Below are 18,213 nucleotides of genomic sequence, written 5' to 3' on the forward strand. Positions count from 1 at the left end.
TGCACACTCACATGCACAAAACGTAGTGTCTGTGCCCTCCCCCCACTTCTGTCATCACCTTCTTCTGACAAACCTCCTGGAGGCCCTACACTACTCAACAAGAGGATTTCATTCAAATCACTTGCAATCTGCATTCCTTTGCTCCTCTTATAACCCCACGGTGTTTTTCTTCTGCTCATCTATGATTTTCTTGCATGAGCCTCTAACTGGCTGGGCAGGGGGATTTCCCAGATGATGCAGTACCAAAGCCTGACGGTACAAGGCAGTATTGTAAATCTATGTTGACTACAAGCTACTAGTGTTTGAGTATGTGTTAGGAATAACTTTAAGCCAGAAAAGAGTAACTAGAGTATGAATTTAAATGCAAAGCAGCAATAAATCAGAGCACCTTCTTTGGTTTACTCCATTCTTAAACTGTGCTCATCTCTGTGTGCATGATCAATCACATTTTTCTGAGATTTCTTAAAAGACTGAGGAGGATACAGTTTTCTTCAGGTGGCACAGTAGCGATAATGACATGATAGTGGAGCAGATAATGGAGAAGTGCAGAAGCAGAAAGTGGTAGCCCCTGACTCTCTGACATCAGTGGATCACTGAACAGCAGATGAGCCCAGGGGCAGCACACAATGGGACAGACAGTCATAATTGTTTTTGCTTACTGTTGTGGTCTTATTGCTGGACTTGTCCTGCTGCCCAGTCTTGTTGTGTAAAATGCCAAAGGTCAGCAAAGGGAAGAGTGGGCGTATCTTAGAGGGAGGTCAATTTTGTTTCACAGCCCTCTTTATCACCTCTTTTAGGGGACTGACTCCAGTCTTTCACAAATTTATTTATATTTTCTGATCTTTCTGTGTGTGTGTTGACTTTTATATCTGCTTTCTGTGTGAATCTACCCTTTGAATATTCTGCCTTCCCACTTCTGTCAAAGCATTCTTTAAACTCTTTTTTGTAAAGGTGCTATATTAATAAAGTGTCATTAGTACTGCTGCTGCTGCTACTACCACTATTATTATTATTATTATTATTATTATTATTATTAATAATAATAATAATAATAATTGTAGTCTAGGAGTTCAGAATTATTTTGATATGAAAGCATAAGTGCTTGCATACTTGTCATAAAAGAATAACTGTATAACTCTCCAACGTTTCATTCCACCCAGTAAACAAACATTAAAAATCACCAAATAATGTAGTCTAAATTCTAAATTACACTAAAAACTTACTGGGAATTAATTTCCACTAATTTGTTGATATATGTAAACAGACCACGTTTCTGGAAAATCAGTTTTATACATTATCTTAATCTATTAATTCGAATACATTAAAATAATTTAAAAAAAAATCCATAAATATCTATACGTAATTAAATTAACAAAAGTCTGCTTTTGGAAAAAAAAATTCACCTTTGTGCATGGAAAAAAGTGTTCATGGAAAGTTTATCCTACACCGTTTCCCTAATGGATTTTTGAGGTTTTGCTCACAGGTGATCCACGGAGGAGCCTGATCGTCGGGCTGATGCACGCCCACTGCAAACTGTGGACATCCTGTGCATGGTCAGTACTTTGATGCATCGGCAGCTACTGAAGGAATGTGTGCTCTCTGTAAAATTATTACTGGGGCTGACAGGGGGTGGAGGTTTCCTTTGGGGTGTCGAAGCGGGTCCCATGAATTGAGGATGGCGCTGTGTACAGTGTGAGCGAGTTAGCAGCCAAAGTTACATGGCGCAGGCAGGAAAGTTTGCAGGAGAGGCGGACAGTGATTCCAAGTTGTTCTTCTGTCATACCCACGGATGCCGAGTGCAATAATGTGGACTACAGTCTTCAGATAACAAGGACTACTGGGATGTTTTATGGATGTTTTGCTTGAAAAATAACAGTTAACGGTTTTCTGCGGTTGCCGCACGCTGTCGTTTCAATGGACTATCATCTATCTTATCACTCAGTGAGTAACTTGAACAGAAATTGACTGCATGGTTTCTCTGACTTGGGCACAAGTGTGCATCACGAATATGAGTGTGTTGTTGACGTTATGCCATGTAGCTTAGCCTTACATGTTGTGAAACAATGAACTCCCCCCGTGACCAGGAATTGGCACCCTTATCTCGGAAACACCGACTCATGGCTGCAGCTATGCCCGGTGAAGACAGCACATTTCCCGGTAACATTTCCAGGACTGATCGGAATGGATTGGGGGGACTTGTTCACTGTTTTATATGTGGAAGCGGAGTTACACCGGGGAAGGAATTAAGGTTACAAGTGGCATATCAAAAAGAGAGGGTCCCCTTTTTCCCGTTTCTTCAAAATCAGGAGCCAGCCCCGGGTGCGTGTGAAGTGAGCCCAGATGGTCATGTACTGGTGTGCGCTGTATGTCACTGCTTTCTAACGGAGCAGTGGAACTCTTTCGAGCGGAGCAGGACACCAATTGAGAAGCGCATGTACTGGCTGAAACGTCCGTACCAGTGCGACTCTCGTCGGGTCCCACAGGAGTGGAACATCTCCTATGATTTGGAGAGGAGGATCAGTGTCAGTAGCCAAAACTACGACGGGGGCGCAGAGTCTGATTTCTCTTCTTTTTCGGAAAACGAGAACATTTCAGATCAGGAGATGGATTTTGCCTACAGAGTCGGTGTGGGCAAAGACAAGTTTGTGAGGGCATCTGGAAAATCGCCCAGAGACAGCAGCAGAAAGAACAATGGCATCGGTATTAAAAACAGCCCAGATACACAGCGGGCAGTGCGTTACCCGGTGGGTGTTTATAGGGCGCAGGGATCGCCAAAAGCGGAGAGTGCTCTGACGGCGAGGCACAGTGCTAAAATTATGAACAATATCTGTCAATCACCAGAATCTTTGGCAAAGTCCCAGGAGAGATTCCCCCGGCGATGCTATGACAGCTCGGTCTCTGACACACCTGTGCAAGACAACGGGGTCATTATGCGCAACAGGCGGTGGCTGGAGGAGGAGAATGTCAGACATGTGGAGTCGCATCAGATCCAGCGTGTAGCCGACAGCAGCTGTGCTCCTTCCAAGCATCCATCGCTGCTGTACCAGGGAAAAGGCGAGGAGAACTCCAGCACTTCTGCGTCTTCTGCTGTCACCGCTGCTGTCATCTCTAAATGTCACACGGCTCCTCCCAGGGAGAATAACTCTGACAACTCTGAAGATGAGATTAACATTACAAGCGATGACGACAGGGAATCGTATGACCGCAAAACAGACTGCAGAACACAACGTAGACCTGTTGCAGATCAGCCACACCACACTGCAAACTCCAGTCCAGAAGAGTGTGTGTGCTACATCTGTGGCGCTGGGCTCAGACATGATGGACGTTTTAAAGTCAGTGTTCAGAAACAAGAGAGGGCACAGGGTGAGCCCTTCTTTCCCTTCTTGTGGCTTCACTCCCCACCCCATAATGCAATACCTATTAGTCCAGCAGGTATAACCTTTGTCTGTGGCAGCTGTCACACCTCTCTCTTGCAGCAGTGGCAGAGCTTTCAGCTGGCTGATGTGCCTGTCCTTCAGCGTTTGTATGTAGTCCCCCTCAACCAGACCACAACTGGACTTCATTCTTCCCAGTTTCGTCAGCAGGAGGGAAAATCCTCAGGGCCCATGGAATGCATACCTGAACCTAAGGCTTCCCACGAGGCCTGCTTCCTTTGTGGACAGGAGTGTGGAGGAGACATGAGAGTAGCATATGCACAGGCAGGGGTTGGCAAATCCCGTGGTGTGATGTACTTTCCTTTCATTAATATGTTGCCTTGCCCCCCTAATGCACAGGGAGTGAGGGACGGCCGTGTGCACTGCTGTCCACAGTGCCATTTTATCCTGGAGGAGATCTGGAGTGCGTATCGACTTAGCCTCAGTGAAGACCTCATCACCTCTGTCAGCTCATTCCTTGTCAGGTACCATGCTGCCATGTCTATCGATGTCTCTGGATCAGCCCACCCTCAAACAGGGGTGGCTTCACATCCCAGCACCTCCATGTCAGTGTGCTACCTGTGTGGAGCTGAGCTGTGTGCAGGAGGAGAGTACCAGCTACATGTTAACCCGCCTGGTCGCTGTGGTGAGAGGGAGCCTTTCTTTCCATTTCTCACCGTCCATCCTCCTGCACCCCATGCCAAGCCAGTTGATGCCACAGGTCTGGTGTCAGCCTGTAAGCTTTGCTACCATGACCTGCATGCTCAGTGGGCCCAGCACGAGAGCAAAGGTCTAGGTCAGCCCACCCCTTCTACCTCTAGCTCATCCAGTGCCAACCCCCAACCACCCAGTTCACCCTGGGCACGCCAGTACAGCTGTGAGGTTTTTGTGTGCTTCTTCTGCAGGCAGGAGCAGCGCAGGCAAGGTAGGCTGTGCGCTGTTACTGTGGCCAGACTACCTGTGTTCTTATATGCACCTCGCAGCACACGCATGCTCCTTGTGGATGATGGCAGGAGGTTGGTGATTGGCTCATGTAAGGAATGTAAGGCAATGGTGCAGGTGGGACAGAGCATGCAGCAGGACAGGGCTAGGCTGGAGCCCGGAGCCTCAGATGGGGAGAGGAAAGAACAAGAATCAACGCCGCCACAGTCTAGACACAAGGTAAGAAGGAGAAAAAAGCTGTTTGAGAGACGGCACAGTCATATTCTTTTTTTCCTACTGTTTTAAATTCTGCTCTGTTCATTCCAAAACCCAGTATGCTGGGATTTGGATCGACTTGAGTATGCTGGGATTTGGATCAACTTGAGTATGCTGGGATTTGAGCTGTCAGTGCAAACTGTGTTTGTCCTAATGCAACCTCTGAGTCAAATTAAAAGGGGTGATAAAGAACTGCAGGGAAATAATTATGTTAAATAAATTAATATCACTGAAAGTCCTTGAAGTTTAGTGCAATAATGTACTCTGCATTGGGAACAACAGTAGTTTTGTGTGAATGTCTCAGTAAGTGGAGACTTGAAGCACTCAGATATTTTACTTCTATAAAGAACAGAGGAAAGCTATGGTGACAAAAGCAGTCCTGTATTTGCTTTTTCTTTCTTTTTCTTTTTTTTGTTAAAACATGACTAAGTGGGTCTCACCTGAATAGTTTATTTTGATTTGAGCTCATTCACTCAGGAGCTTTTTGAAGGAATTTAATGTAAAGATTAGGGCAATAATAGCAAAAATTCTCAAGAGATTTATGAAGAAAAAATAAGCGAGCACTTCTAATCAGGTTTGTGGTACTTTATGTATATACTTAATTTCCTTCACCAGCTTTAGAATTGGATTACCAGTCTGTCACCAACAGGAATTTGTACAATTAAAGTTCAGCTTTACTTTTATTAATCAATTTTGATACTAAAAAATAAATAAATAGAGTGAGGTAAAGAAATTGTGCATTAACATCTTTCTCTTTTTAATTTGATTTGTTTAATTGCTCTACCTATTCATATTTACAGTAAATGTATACACAGATATTGGCAATGATCTTCGCTAAAGTAGGTAGCAAAGTAAATGGTAAATGGACTGGTTCTTATATAGCGTGCGTCTATTCTACCTAAGCACTCAAAGCGCTCTGTACAAACCAAGCTGGTACTTTCCCAGACCTGCATTCATTCATGCGTTGTGACATTTTTACCCAGATTCTTCCCATATTAGGATGATCTGGCAGCGTTTTCTGTGTAAAGCTACTGTGCATTAATCTGCTGGTTTTATGACAAATAACCTTTTATCGTGAGAAGTAATTTTGATGCAATAAACTCTTTGCATAAGTGGTCCACAAAATGATAGCAAAATGTAATTTTACCAGATGATCAACAGCAAATTTTCTGACCGTGTGGTTGTATAGGGGACCAGTGTGGGTCAATCAAGGATAGTGACGTGTTAATCAAGAGCTGAGGAGACAGCCAGCTGGCTCCATGAACAGATCTGTCTTGCAAACAAGCACTGACACACTGACCACACAGGACATGTGAAGAACATCTGTGGATGCTATTCACACTCCGCAACCTCACATCAGGTTGCGGATTGGAGCTGTCTATCTAATATCTCCCTCTTCTCTGTAAAGAAGTGCTAGGTGACAGTTAGCATTGGCGTCACAAAAAAAGAAAACAATCAAACAATCTAATGCACTTCATTATCCTGAACTAACATGCAAGTGCATAATGAAATTTTGAGTCATATGCTGTAAAGAAAGATGTGTCATTAGTAACCCAGATGATGCTTGGAAAATCCCGCCATGGTTAGTTAAACATCTGGAGTTCAGACGTGTGTCTATAGAAATGTGTTATTAACAGCTTTGTTGTTTAATTAAGGGGAAAAAAGATGGACTTGGATCATATTGGTAGGCACTCGAATTGTGAGTGATAAAGTTGTGCTGCAGAGTCCATACTGCCTTTTGCTAAATCCAAAGTTAAATCTTTATTCTTTTTGTCTAAGCAGTCACATGTGAGCTAGATGAGCTCATAACAGTCACATGAGAGGGGATACTCCAGATATATATAGTGTGATATAGTGTAATTATGGGGCAGGGTTTTCTCTCCACTAAGGCTAGTGGATCATAAGGTTGGTTACATGAGAACAGTGGCAGCGTGAGCAGAGGTTTGGGTGATCATTCTGAATTGGGATGTTTGCAGGTGGCACAGCCGGTTTTGGCCTGTGTGAGGCAATGACCTCATGGCTGAGAAAGTGCCAGTGTTTCTGTGGGCAAGGGGCTGTGCAAGAGAGCCGCAGGGGGAACAGGTGCTTTGTCCTCTAGTGTCATGCTGTATGCTTGAGAGGATCTGTCATCGCAGGGATTTCGGCTGTCAGGAGGGAGTGCCCATCTGGTTCCCCTTAGTGCAGTGTTTGGTAAAAGGGGCTGTATAAATATAAACACTATTCTATTCTATTCTATTCTATTGTTATACATATACTCATACTTATAACTGCAATATGAAGTGTCAGAATGTTGAAATATATATTTGCTTGTTTTGCGAGATACAGATTAACACATGAAATAAGAGCCAGAATGTTATATGCAGATATACTGACAAACATAAGTAATGGGTCGCTATCATGCTCTGTATTGTGCTACTGTGTGTTTAATTAGTATGTTGGACACGACCTTTGACAGGTCCAACATGTTAACCTTTGACAGGTGCATAAGTATAGACTTCCAGCCTGCGACTGGGGAGGGGCAGCTGGTCAGCAGATCTTCCACTCGCACTCAGTGAGACAGATGTCCGCTGAGTTGCATTTCGCAAACGGTTTACAGTTTTATTCAGTGGTTTGGGAAATGCCTGGACAAACACTTTTTCTTTTTCGAAATATAAATCTTAAACTGATTGAAAGTATATAACCCTCTATCGCAAACAGATTTTTCAAACTGCGTTTTCCCCAGTGTTACTCCACAACTATTTTTTTTACACTGTTTATTAGGGAGAAAAGAAAAAAGGCATAATGTTTATTTTCCGATTAAACTGTTTCAGATGAGTGTTTTTTCAGCTCTGGTCAATTTTGAATGAGTTAGTTTGTAGCGCTGTTAAACTGTGCTGTGTTGCAGTGTGCTCTTATTATGTGCAGCGCATAGACTAGACTGAAAAACAGAAGCAAAACACTTTATAAGACCGCACAACAGCAAGACAGTATATTTACTAATGCATGCTAAAAATCAACAAGGTGCATTTTGTTTTTTATTAAAAATGCTGCTCTTTTTCTACATACACAAGTTTTTGTGATTGAAGCCAAACAGCACAATTTTAAATGTACCTGTAAGCTCTCTGTTTCCATAGAGAGCAGAATTTTGCACTTCAAGACACAGAAGGCAGATTAAAGGACGAGTAATCGTTTACCTGACGGTTTGTTGTGATAACTGCTGTTGTGAATCAGTGGCTATACATACAAATGTGTGTGTTTTTAAGTAGTTGCTTGATGGATCAGTTAAGTGCAGCTCTCTTCCTTATAGTCATATTGATGTCCAAATGATGCATTAAATTGCACCTTCAGTTTTCTTTACGTTTGTTTATCTTACATGTATTTAATTACTCGAATGTATAGTGTGAATCTACAAAATGAATCAAGTAGACGGTGACAGTAGTTTTCCTTTCCAAATCACACAATAACTGCACATTTGATCAGTCTGCTTGGCAACAACTGCAAACATGCAGCCATGAAGTCATAAAGTACCATCTTCATCTTCAAGAAGAAGAAGAAGAACAGGGTGTCCTCCCACAGATGGTGTAGCTCTCAAAATGTGAGGCTTTTAGCTAAACCCACTGTCTCCCTGCAACTATTGGCGTTCCTAGTATTTGTACAATGACATAAAGGATTGACACAGCAAATAAAATAATAGCTAGCTAGACACACTGATAAAATCTGCATGATCAGTCTGTTTGTCGGGGTATCTACATGATGTTTATATTTGAGTGGCGGTATGCTGGAGGCTGTTTCGGGTGGATTGTTATTGGTGATCCGCTCCGAGGGCAGAGACAGATTTCTACATCTCAAATCACTCAGTTGCTTTGTGTGTACGCAGTAGTGTGTTATTTAAGGTGCTTCTGTTGTTTACAGTGTGTTTACAGAAAGTATTGGCTTAAAAAAAAAGAAAAAAAAGAAAAAAGAAAAAAAGAATATTACATTCTCACTGTCACGGTAAAAACACATCAGCATCTCGACAGTTTCACCAGGGAAGATTTATAGCTCAATGAAAGAAGTGACTCCAACATTAAATTTAGATTTGATGTTCACTGTGGATGAATTATTGGAAGTATTTGAAAAAAGAAGAATTGGAGGCTGAGAGAAGGTGAGCGGGTTAATTGGATTTAAATTGCAGCCAGAAGAAAATCGGAAAAAAGGGATTCTTAAAATGTCTTCATGAAAGGAAATATTACAGCACGCCAACCGCAGAGTGTTTTACACAGTCCTTGCCTGTGTGGAACAAAGTGTCTTTGAGTGTGCATGTGTTTGTTTAAAACCAGTCATGTTGCGTGGATTGTGTAAAGTTTCTGCAGCTGTGTTTCTGTCCTCCGCTAGCAGTGCAGTTTGACGGACAGCCTTGCGTTTCACCTGGGATCCTCTGGGATTTGAGAGGCTTAATTTCAAAGCTGCTGGAGGTGGATTTTGATTTAGCTTTCAAAGCTTTACTCAGTCTCTTCCCGCTAGCCTTTACCCAGTGCAGCATTCTTGCCCATAACTGGACAGATCAGATCATACATGGAGTAGATGAGATTGAGGTATTCCAGTGTTTCATGTCTTACCTTTTATGTCTCATCCACGAAATCACAAACCTATACACCTCTAAGAGCAAATGTTTTTGGACCTTTTGTAATTGCAAGGATTTCTGCATGGACTACTATATATAAATGTTGTCTGAGCTTCATCCAAATCGCAGTCTAGATGAGTTGTAGACCAATTTTGTGAGCAATCCATTTCGGAAAGCCTTTCTATTTTTTATGCACCTTTAAATATATTCTGTCACTTGTTAGCCTAATGTTGTGCTTACTTTAACAAGCCCTGATTATAGTCATTTAAACTTCGATTATAGTTATTGAGAAAATTGAATGTAAATTAGTTTTTTCACTGTTTCTCAGAGAGGAAGGTTTTTCACATGAGTAAAGTTGTTTTTATGCAGTTTGAGTTGAGTTTAGGAAACGCAAAGAGATGGAAAGAAAGCAGTGCTGCTGCAGAGGCTCAAAATACTGGTAATCAGTTAAGACACTATGTGAGTTACAATGCAACTGGGAACCTTTAGCAAGATCAACAGTAAAGATTAGAGGATGTGGAGCTACTTTGTCATTCCTGTTGATCATATACATGAAAGTATAAGCTGGTAGCCCCATCTGTGTACCAAATGGGATTGGTTTAAAAATGAATTATCAGTTGTACTTATCAAAACTAATGCAGGAATAAAGTGGACTAGACAATAGGACGTTGGAAATTAAGTCACCAAAGTGGATGTACAGTGTCAACATAAGCTTGTGTGCTTTTCTCAGCTATGATCAGGTATGTGGGAATTTTGCTTCTGCTTCATTGTTGAGCGTATCTTGATCACTTTGCCATATTGAGTCTGTGGAGTGTACGACATGATCATTAAATTCCATGCACAGATGTATTTAAAGTTGTATTAGTGTTAATGATTTTCTCATTTGTTATATACAAATGTCAATCGACAAAACGTGCTCCCCTAAAGATGTCTCTGTTAAAGCCTTAAATATGTTTTAGATCAGCTTAAGGGGGAAAGCTGCTGATTTCACTCACCAGAATCTGTTTATAAATCATTGGAAGTACAAAGCGTCCCATAAATCTTTTAAAACTCCAGAGGAATAAATTGCCTCAAGTGATGCGACTGTTACTTTTGTATAAAAGTTGTGTGAGAACACGTGATTAAATAATTGGGATTGTTTCTGTTTAACCCATTTAAACCATTTTTTTTGTCGAATTTTGGCACCTGTATTTCTTTTTTGTTTTCAACCTAATAAAGCTGTTTGTTTCTTTTTTTTAATGACATTTTAAGGCTTGTTCAAATGTGTAAATACGGTAAATCTGTTTGTCATTTATTGCTCCTCCACTTCACATGGGCCTTTTTTGTAAATTCTTCTGTGTTGCTTGCATGGCGTTGCAATGTTTAAGAGTGGTTAGGCTATAAAGGTAGTCGCCCTGTGCCAGACTTAGATATGGGCACGATACAGTAGTAAACCTGGTTTGACTGTGGTAATTATAGAGGACAGTGCAATGCAACTATAGCTCAACCCTCTCTACCAGCTGCACTCTAACCATGGCATACATTCACCCACAATCACAGACTAACACTTACATATACACAAAGAGTAATGTTTCTGATCATTTACATACTGAACAGCTGCACGCATGTGTGAATGCGTGTCTTTGCGCACACGTGTGTCTACCAGGTGGTTGGGAGCAATGGCAGGTGTTCGCTCTCGTGTTGGCAAAGGCAGCTGGATTGTGCCACAGCTGTGCAAGTGTGCACTCTCTCTGTGTGTGTGTGTGTGTGTGTGTGGTTTTGCACCTGGATGCAACTGGAGTGTGTGTGCGTGTGTGTGTGTGTGTGTGTGTGTGTGTGTGTGTGTGTGTGTGTGTGTGTGACAGCACAGTAGCTAATAGCAGACCTATTTCCTTGCCAGACATTCAACATGTAACTTGCACTCTCAGTTGACTGGATATTATTCATTGCTATTAAGTGCTAGTCATTAGTCTTGGTCTTTTAGACCTCCCAAGTGTTGGTGAAGATCTGCCTAAATGTGATTTTTCATTCTTTGGCTCTTCCCCTTCATTTCCCACTTTGCTCTTGCCCTGCTGCCCTGCTGATATTTTTAATGGGGTGAAGAGAGAGAGAGAGAGAAGATTCAACCTTACCCTGCTGTCAGGACAACTGAAGATGTCAGCTGGAGACTAAAGAGTGGACTAAATATACTACACACCCTCTTCCCCTCCGCTCAGCAAGAAGGGGCTCTAACTCCCGGCTCTGACCAACCAATTGCCAGATCGCTTCACCTCTTTCTGTCAGCCGACCAATGAAGAGATAAAGATTAACATTACTGGTGATCTTCTGGGAGCGTATTTTGGCTGAGGATGACATTCCCTTCTTATATTACTCCCTCCTCCTGCAAGCATCCCCAAGTGCTGGCCGTGACCTCCTTCACCAGCACCCCCACACATGCCGCTCAGCCACCTGGTCTCACACATACTCAGTTTGTCCTGCCAGCTTCAGGACAGCTGGGAAGAAGGAGACAGAGAGGGAGCTTTGGACTGAGCCTCCCATGAAGCCAGAGACTTTTGCATGTCTGGAAGAATCCAGACTATACAGACTAGCCTTGCCACATTTAGTATTATCTGATCTCTACACTGTACATCAAAGTAGTAATGTTGAAGTGATCGCACAATTGTGGTACTGCTGCAATTTTAGGCAGCGCCTGTTTAAAAAAAACTTACTTAGGACAGTGGCTACATTTGACCTTTAGTTTGGATTGAGGTTGAGTTACCTTTAGTTATCCAGAGCATCATGCAAACAAGGAAAGGTGATATAAACTTCCACCTACCTTTACTTAACATACCGTTAAGTGGACAGTCACAGAAACACAAACACACATGCATGGACACACGCAAACACACAGGCATAGTCAGAAGACTTTGTGAATAGTTTCCATGGGTGAATTTTCCCCACACTGACGTGACCAGGCTATGAGTCAGAAATAAACTGATACAGTTTCTGCATCTGTCTGACAGATAGATACCACGGACACTTCCAGAAGGCCTGTCATTATTTATTTGTTACTTTTTGCCCGCTATCTCTTTCAAGCATGCCATTTGCACTGTTGACATGTTATTAATATAGGTTTCACGTGGCAGTTTACCACTGCTGGTCATGTCTATGACTTACTGAAAGCATATCTAACCTAATCCAAGGCTGCGAGGCTAGTATTATCCTAACATGCAACCTGCCAGCTCGGTCAGTGGCATATCCCACATGGTCAAGAGTTGTGTGCGATGTGGAGCGATGTACTAGTCATGGTTGATGTGCAGAGCTTACTTTCAAGGCCACAGCGAAGGAGCCAGAGTGGTAAGCCACCAAAGAAGATTTGAGCTGTCAAATGATCTGAAAACCTCTTCATGTGTAGCTCCATCATTACAGTCTCATGTCAGGATTTATTGACAATGCTATTGAGTCAGAATATTTCTTAAGAGGAGCCATAACACAAACTATTGGAAAAGAGGGCAAGTATAACGTTAGAGAAACCTTGACCATAAGCGTTGTGACGAGTATGATGTGGAAACCATAATCCTCAGATAGCCGCCATTATAAAAGGCTTAACTTGTTATGAAAGAGAGGTAGATGGGTACTAGATGTATTCATGTTCCCCTCTTCTACAGGGGGCTATAAAATTGCACTTGGCTTGACTTGGGTGTCAAAGGTTGTCTTTTTTCCCCTTTCTTTTTCCTTATTCTTGCTCTTCCAGCTGTGTCCTCTGTCCATCTTTCTCCTTCTCTCCCTCATCCCCTTCACCTCATTCATCTACTCCCCCCCCCCCCCCCCCCCACACACACACACACACACACACACACACACACTCTCTTTGTTTTTCTCCCCACCTCTGTCCTCCTCTTCATCTCTCCCTGTGGTATTAGCAGGGCCACATGTTGCTGGCTTCTCCTGGTGGTGTGAGCCCCATGGCAGGCCCTGGCTCCAGGCTGACGCGTTACTCAGTGTGTCTCCGTGTGTGTATGTGTGGATGAGAGGGAGAACTGTAATGTGTTCCTGCATGCCTAACAGTCAGTGAGTGTGTGCCTGTGTGTGCGCGCGTGTGTGTGTGTGTGTGTGTGTGTGTGTGTGTATGTGAGGCCGCTAACACAGTAACCTGATAGTGGTGCGGCTGAGCAGTACAGAGCGGAGCAGTGCTGTGATTTATCCCGCGGGCCCAGCAGATGGCTGCAACAGGAGTTTGTTTAAGTTTGCTTCAGAGCTGGGCAAGCAGCCAGGAGCATAGAGAAAGCTTGCCAGAAAAATGTTCACTGACTCTGGATGCCTAACCACACCACTCCCCCTCTCCCTTTTCTACCCCCCCCTCCCCCTCCCGCCGCCTCTTACCCCTCACAGCCCCCTCAGTCCAACACACACACACACAGAAACACACATGCTCTTGCAGACTTTCTGTCGCTACTCTTCTTTTACCCCTCTCTAATTTCTCTCTTTCCTCCCATCTGTTTTACACACATGCTTACATACATATGCACATTTATATACACACACGCACACGCACACACACACATACACATACACACACACAGGCTCTATGTTGTGTGTGCTTCTGTGCTCTTTTGGCAACATCCCTGGTGCAGACGTGAGCTCACACCTCAGGAGGGGGCATTCAAGACTGAAGAGGTGTCCATTCTGGTGGTGATCTTCTGAACACAACCATATGACTGAAACTGTGCATGTAGAAGAGAGATGGATCTCTGGAGCATAAACACCAACAGAGGTGCATATGCAGAGCTACACACTATACCATGTGTAGATGATTTATGAGGTCCAGTTGGATTTTTTTTTTTCATTTTAAGATTTCCACACATGGGCTTTTCTTCTGTCTCTCTCGTTCAAGCGCTTCGTGTCTGCTTGCAAAGAAGATGACAAGTTCTCTCGCATCACTTCAGGTCACCAAGGTGATAGCTGATGACCTCACTGTCCACACATCAGCATCACTTTTTCTACTTTATCTGTCTCTGGTCCTTTACTTTCCCCTGTCAATCATACTTCTCTTTTAGACACAGTTTAGTGACAAAGGTCTAAGGACATTATAGTTACATCAGGCAGCAGACATTAGTTTTCATCCAGTAAGAAATGTTGACTACATTTCTAAAAAAAAAAAAAAAAAAAGAAGTTAATTGACCTCCTACTTACCATTTTACCAAGTGACCTATTTAGTGAACTTCAGTTAGGTTGATTTGCATGTATGTTGTTTTGCTTATGTTTGTACATACTTTATGTATAGTGTCTTGGTTTTTTAGTAGGGCATAAAAATTATAATTATATAATATCTATTATATCTCTACATTTACTTATTTGTGGATCTTAAAGATTAACTCTAGACCAGCTGTCCCCAACCATTTTATGTCCGACAATATTTTCACGGACCGGCCTTTAAGATATCGTGGATAAATACAACAAAATAAAACCAGTACCAGTACCAAAATAATATGATTTATTCATAACACACTTGGAAATACCCAGGGAAACAGAGTTAACGAAAAAAACAATTAAAAATAATGATAAAAACCCTGAAAACTATAAATTTCACACCTGAGCCTCAACTCTCGTGCCCGGTACCCCAACCCCCGGTCCATGGCCCGGGGGTTGGGGACCGCTGCTCTATACCATTACGAAGTTTGTCACACTGTCAGGATTTCTGTAGATTTGTGACATCTGCTAAGTGCTTATTTGTTTCATCAGCATTATTCTGTAACTTTTTCTGTCTTAAAAATAATTTTTTTTTTTTACATTTTCACAGAAAAATACATATTTTTATTCTATCCATTTATTTTCCTTTTTAGGATGATAATATCTTTTTACTTTGCTTTTGTGGACCATATAATTATTTGGTTTCTTTGATTATATATACACATCTGTTGAACTGAAGTGTTTCTGTTCTCTTTGTTGCATTCTCATATGGTCTGTAACCTGTAACCTTCTCCAGTTCAGCGAGAGTATGAAGAAGGTGGCTATTGAAGTCATGCATACACACAAACTGTGGAGGGAGGGTGAGCCTTGTGAGTGCATAAGTATGAGTAATGTGTATATGTATGTATGACTAATTGTGTGAAGCTGTCGGGGTCGTTGAGATTTGGCTCAGAGCTTTATTTCCTCTAAACATAAGTCATTCTCGCTGCCTGTTGTGCCTTCAGGTCAGAGACACAGCTGAATGCTATCTGTGCCGTGTAAGCCTGCAGAGTTTGTTAAGGATAACAATCATATGTTTGCATTCCTGGTGGTGTTATTCTACATGCAGAACAGTTGTGTGTTGTCTTGTATTATGGGTTTCATAATTGGTACAAATTATAGAGAAGTACAAAGTCCTCTGCTAAGAAAAGGCGATAATTAATATGTCCAAATGCCAGGAGAGCTGTTAGTCTTACTCTGTAAAAGAGCAGAGAAATATTTGCAACTGTTTTATTTTATCTGAACAATATGTAAAATAATAATAATAATAATCATAATAATGATAACACCACCCAGCTATTAAACCCTTAATATCTAATGTGTCCTATTTGAGTTTTTGAGATTTCTACATCATCAGTGTGATCCCCCCCTCCCCCCCTAGATAATCTGCACAATACACTTTAAGCAAATATATTGAATATATTTAATTCATTATTTATAAAAAATTGTCAGTGTGATCAACAAACACACTTAGAATTTTCTGGCACTTATTTGATGTTTCTGGCTTTAATGGTTATAAAACATGTCTTTCAGCTCATTTGTGACTCTTTAATCTATGTCTCTTCAGATTACAACAAATAAACATGCAGCTGTGAACAGGGGAATAAATTTAATATTCTTTTAGATCATTACTTTAAAATGAAATGATGCTTAAAATACAGACTTGCAAGGGGACGCCAGCTGTACCAGCAATGAGTTCTCAGAGCACATGCATCTTTGGTAAAACTTTGCAACTGTATCCTGCATGTTGACAATATCCCTCCACAGAGAGACCCATATAAACACCTTCCAAAGGAATTAAAACCACTTGTGTGGTAGTTCTCGCTACAGTGGGGGCTCGTTTTCAAGTCATTTTTCACCAAAGTGCTTTCCAGTTGATTAGCATACCAAATTGTTATAACACACAAACTGACTCACTGATGTTATCTATAACTTAAAATGACATACTGGTGCCCTCAAGTGCTACTACAGCCAACACATAACATTTTTGTGTGCTACTGCAGGCATTTGATTTTAAAACCCACTCAAATATGAACAGGTCATATCGAGCAGGAAGGACAAAAGGAGGAGACGAGTAATAAAGATCAAAGGCTCTGTATGCACCGTATCTTCCCACAGCTGTGCTCCTTGATGCCCTCAGAGGAGAGTGAGGTCACAGCAGGTCACAGGTCAGGTAGATTAGCAACCTGCTAATGAATATTTATCTGTCAAGATTATACTCACTTGACACAGAGGTGCCTCTTATCAGACTCATTGCCTTCGTGTGGCATATATTTTTTTTAAATCAGCATTGTAACTTGGATATATACTGAAGGAGAGTTAATTTATTATGTCTTTATTCTAAAATTTCATTAGGCCAGTTTGATGTGGGCCAGCATTTAACAACTTGGCACATGCTGACACTAAATCCTTTTTGCATTTCTTTCTTTTTAATTGATTTATTATTGTAGGATCTTTACCTTACAGTATAAAGCACCTTGAATGAATTGCTTTTATCCAATGCACTATAGGAGGCAGGCATTGGGGGTTTGGTGCACAAACAGGAACAGTGAATTGCTCATAGATCCCCTCCAGACACGTAAATGAAATATATGAATGTGGTGTGATGTAAGCAAAACTCTAGTGTTTTTCAAGTGGATTTTGCATCTTTTAAAGATAGTTTATTTTATTATTTATGTCCTCGCTATTTTGTGTATATAACATACTCTGTTGGATCCAGACCAGGTGGGCTTCTCTGTGAGCCAGTTGTTGTCCACCTGTTGGTCTGCCTGATGAGAGCAATAAGCACAGCAATTTCTGCAGACCAGAGCCTCAGACAGACTGACGCTGGCTGAACAGTGATCAGATGCTGTTTGACTTTAGCTCAATGTGAAACATGTGTCCTCAGTGTTGGACTCAGTGCAGGCCTTGAATGAGCTCCCACGATGCACGGCTCCACAGGTGTCAGAGTATCCAGAGTTGTGTATGAGGTCTAGTTCAAACGTGCACAAGCATATTTTTTTTTTTCCTTTGTCCCTTCTTTGTTCTCCAAAATTTGTTTCCTCCACACAAGCACAAAACAAAATTGAAGCATGCTGTTAAGAGCAAGAATCAAACAAACAGGCAGAGATGTAACTTTAATCCAAAGTCAAGTTGGCCAATGAGAAGCAGTAAATAACAGATAAAACCTTCCCCTGTCTATATGTTTACACTGCAAACATTTGTAGTTGGAAAGCTTTTCCCAAAGCTACGTTTTCAATGACCTTTAACTGTTTGTGGAAAAAAAATGAAAACGCAGCGATAAAGGTACAGTTTTAAAAATACTATCATAGGTGTGGGTAGGGCTGGATAAGGTTGCAATTGTATATGAAAAAAAGTATGAGCTTTCCAGTTTATGTTCACGACCATGGGAGCATTTTGAATGAACATCTTGAGTATCTGTCAGTACAGATCAAAGCTATTTTTTTTCTCTCTGTTGTTTTCCTGTACTTGGCTGAGTAAGTGTGCCTGGACTCAGAGCTGCTTTTATGGAGTGTTGCTGAGCCGGTCAGTGGTCTGGGCCTACATGCATGGCTGTGGTCCTGTTGGATCTCTGTGATAGGCTGTTAAAGCCCACTGACAATCCCGCTTTACAAGCTGCTATACATCAACCATTAGACCTGCTACAACCGTGGGAACACAGACATATGTGTTTGTACATGTGTGTGGGTCTGAGTCAGTGACTTGCGGGGATCTGTGTGTAGCAGAAACAGGGCCTGCTGCTGAATGATAAGGCCTGCTGACCTTGTAACCTCAAACTCACTGTGACGAGGTCATATCGAATTACACCTAGCCAAATGTTCCCTGTCTGCAGGC

At 41.9% G+C, this 18,213-nt stretch overlaps 1 protein-coding gene across 2 annotated transcripts in view; it reads left to right on the plus strand.

The window, feature by feature from the left end:
- Window positions 1-1,673: 1,673 nt before the first annotated feature.
- gse1b (Gse1 coiled-coil protein b) overlaps window positions 1,674-18,213 on the plus strand; it is a 163,364-nt gene continuing 146,824 nt past the window's right edge. Inside the window, exon 1 of one of the 2 annotated variants that reach the window (XM_035909840.2) lies at window positions 1,674-4,574. In XM_035909840.2, the coding sequence (XP_035765733.2) occupies window positions 2,064-4,574 (2,511 nt within the window). In that variant the 5' untranslated portion in view covers window positions 1,674-2,063. The remainder of the gene's footprint in view (window positions 4,575-18,213) is intronic. The other variant, XM_035909870.2, reaches the window with a different exon arrangement.

The sequence above is a fragment of the Neolamprologus brichardi genome, chromosome 1, assembly GCF_056152115.1.
Source record: "Neolamprologus brichardi isolate AB-2024 chromosome 1, ASM5615211v1, whole genome shotgun sequence".
NCBI lineage: Eukaryota > Metazoa > Chordata > Actinopteri > Cichliformes > Cichlidae > Neolamprologus > Neolamprologus brichardi.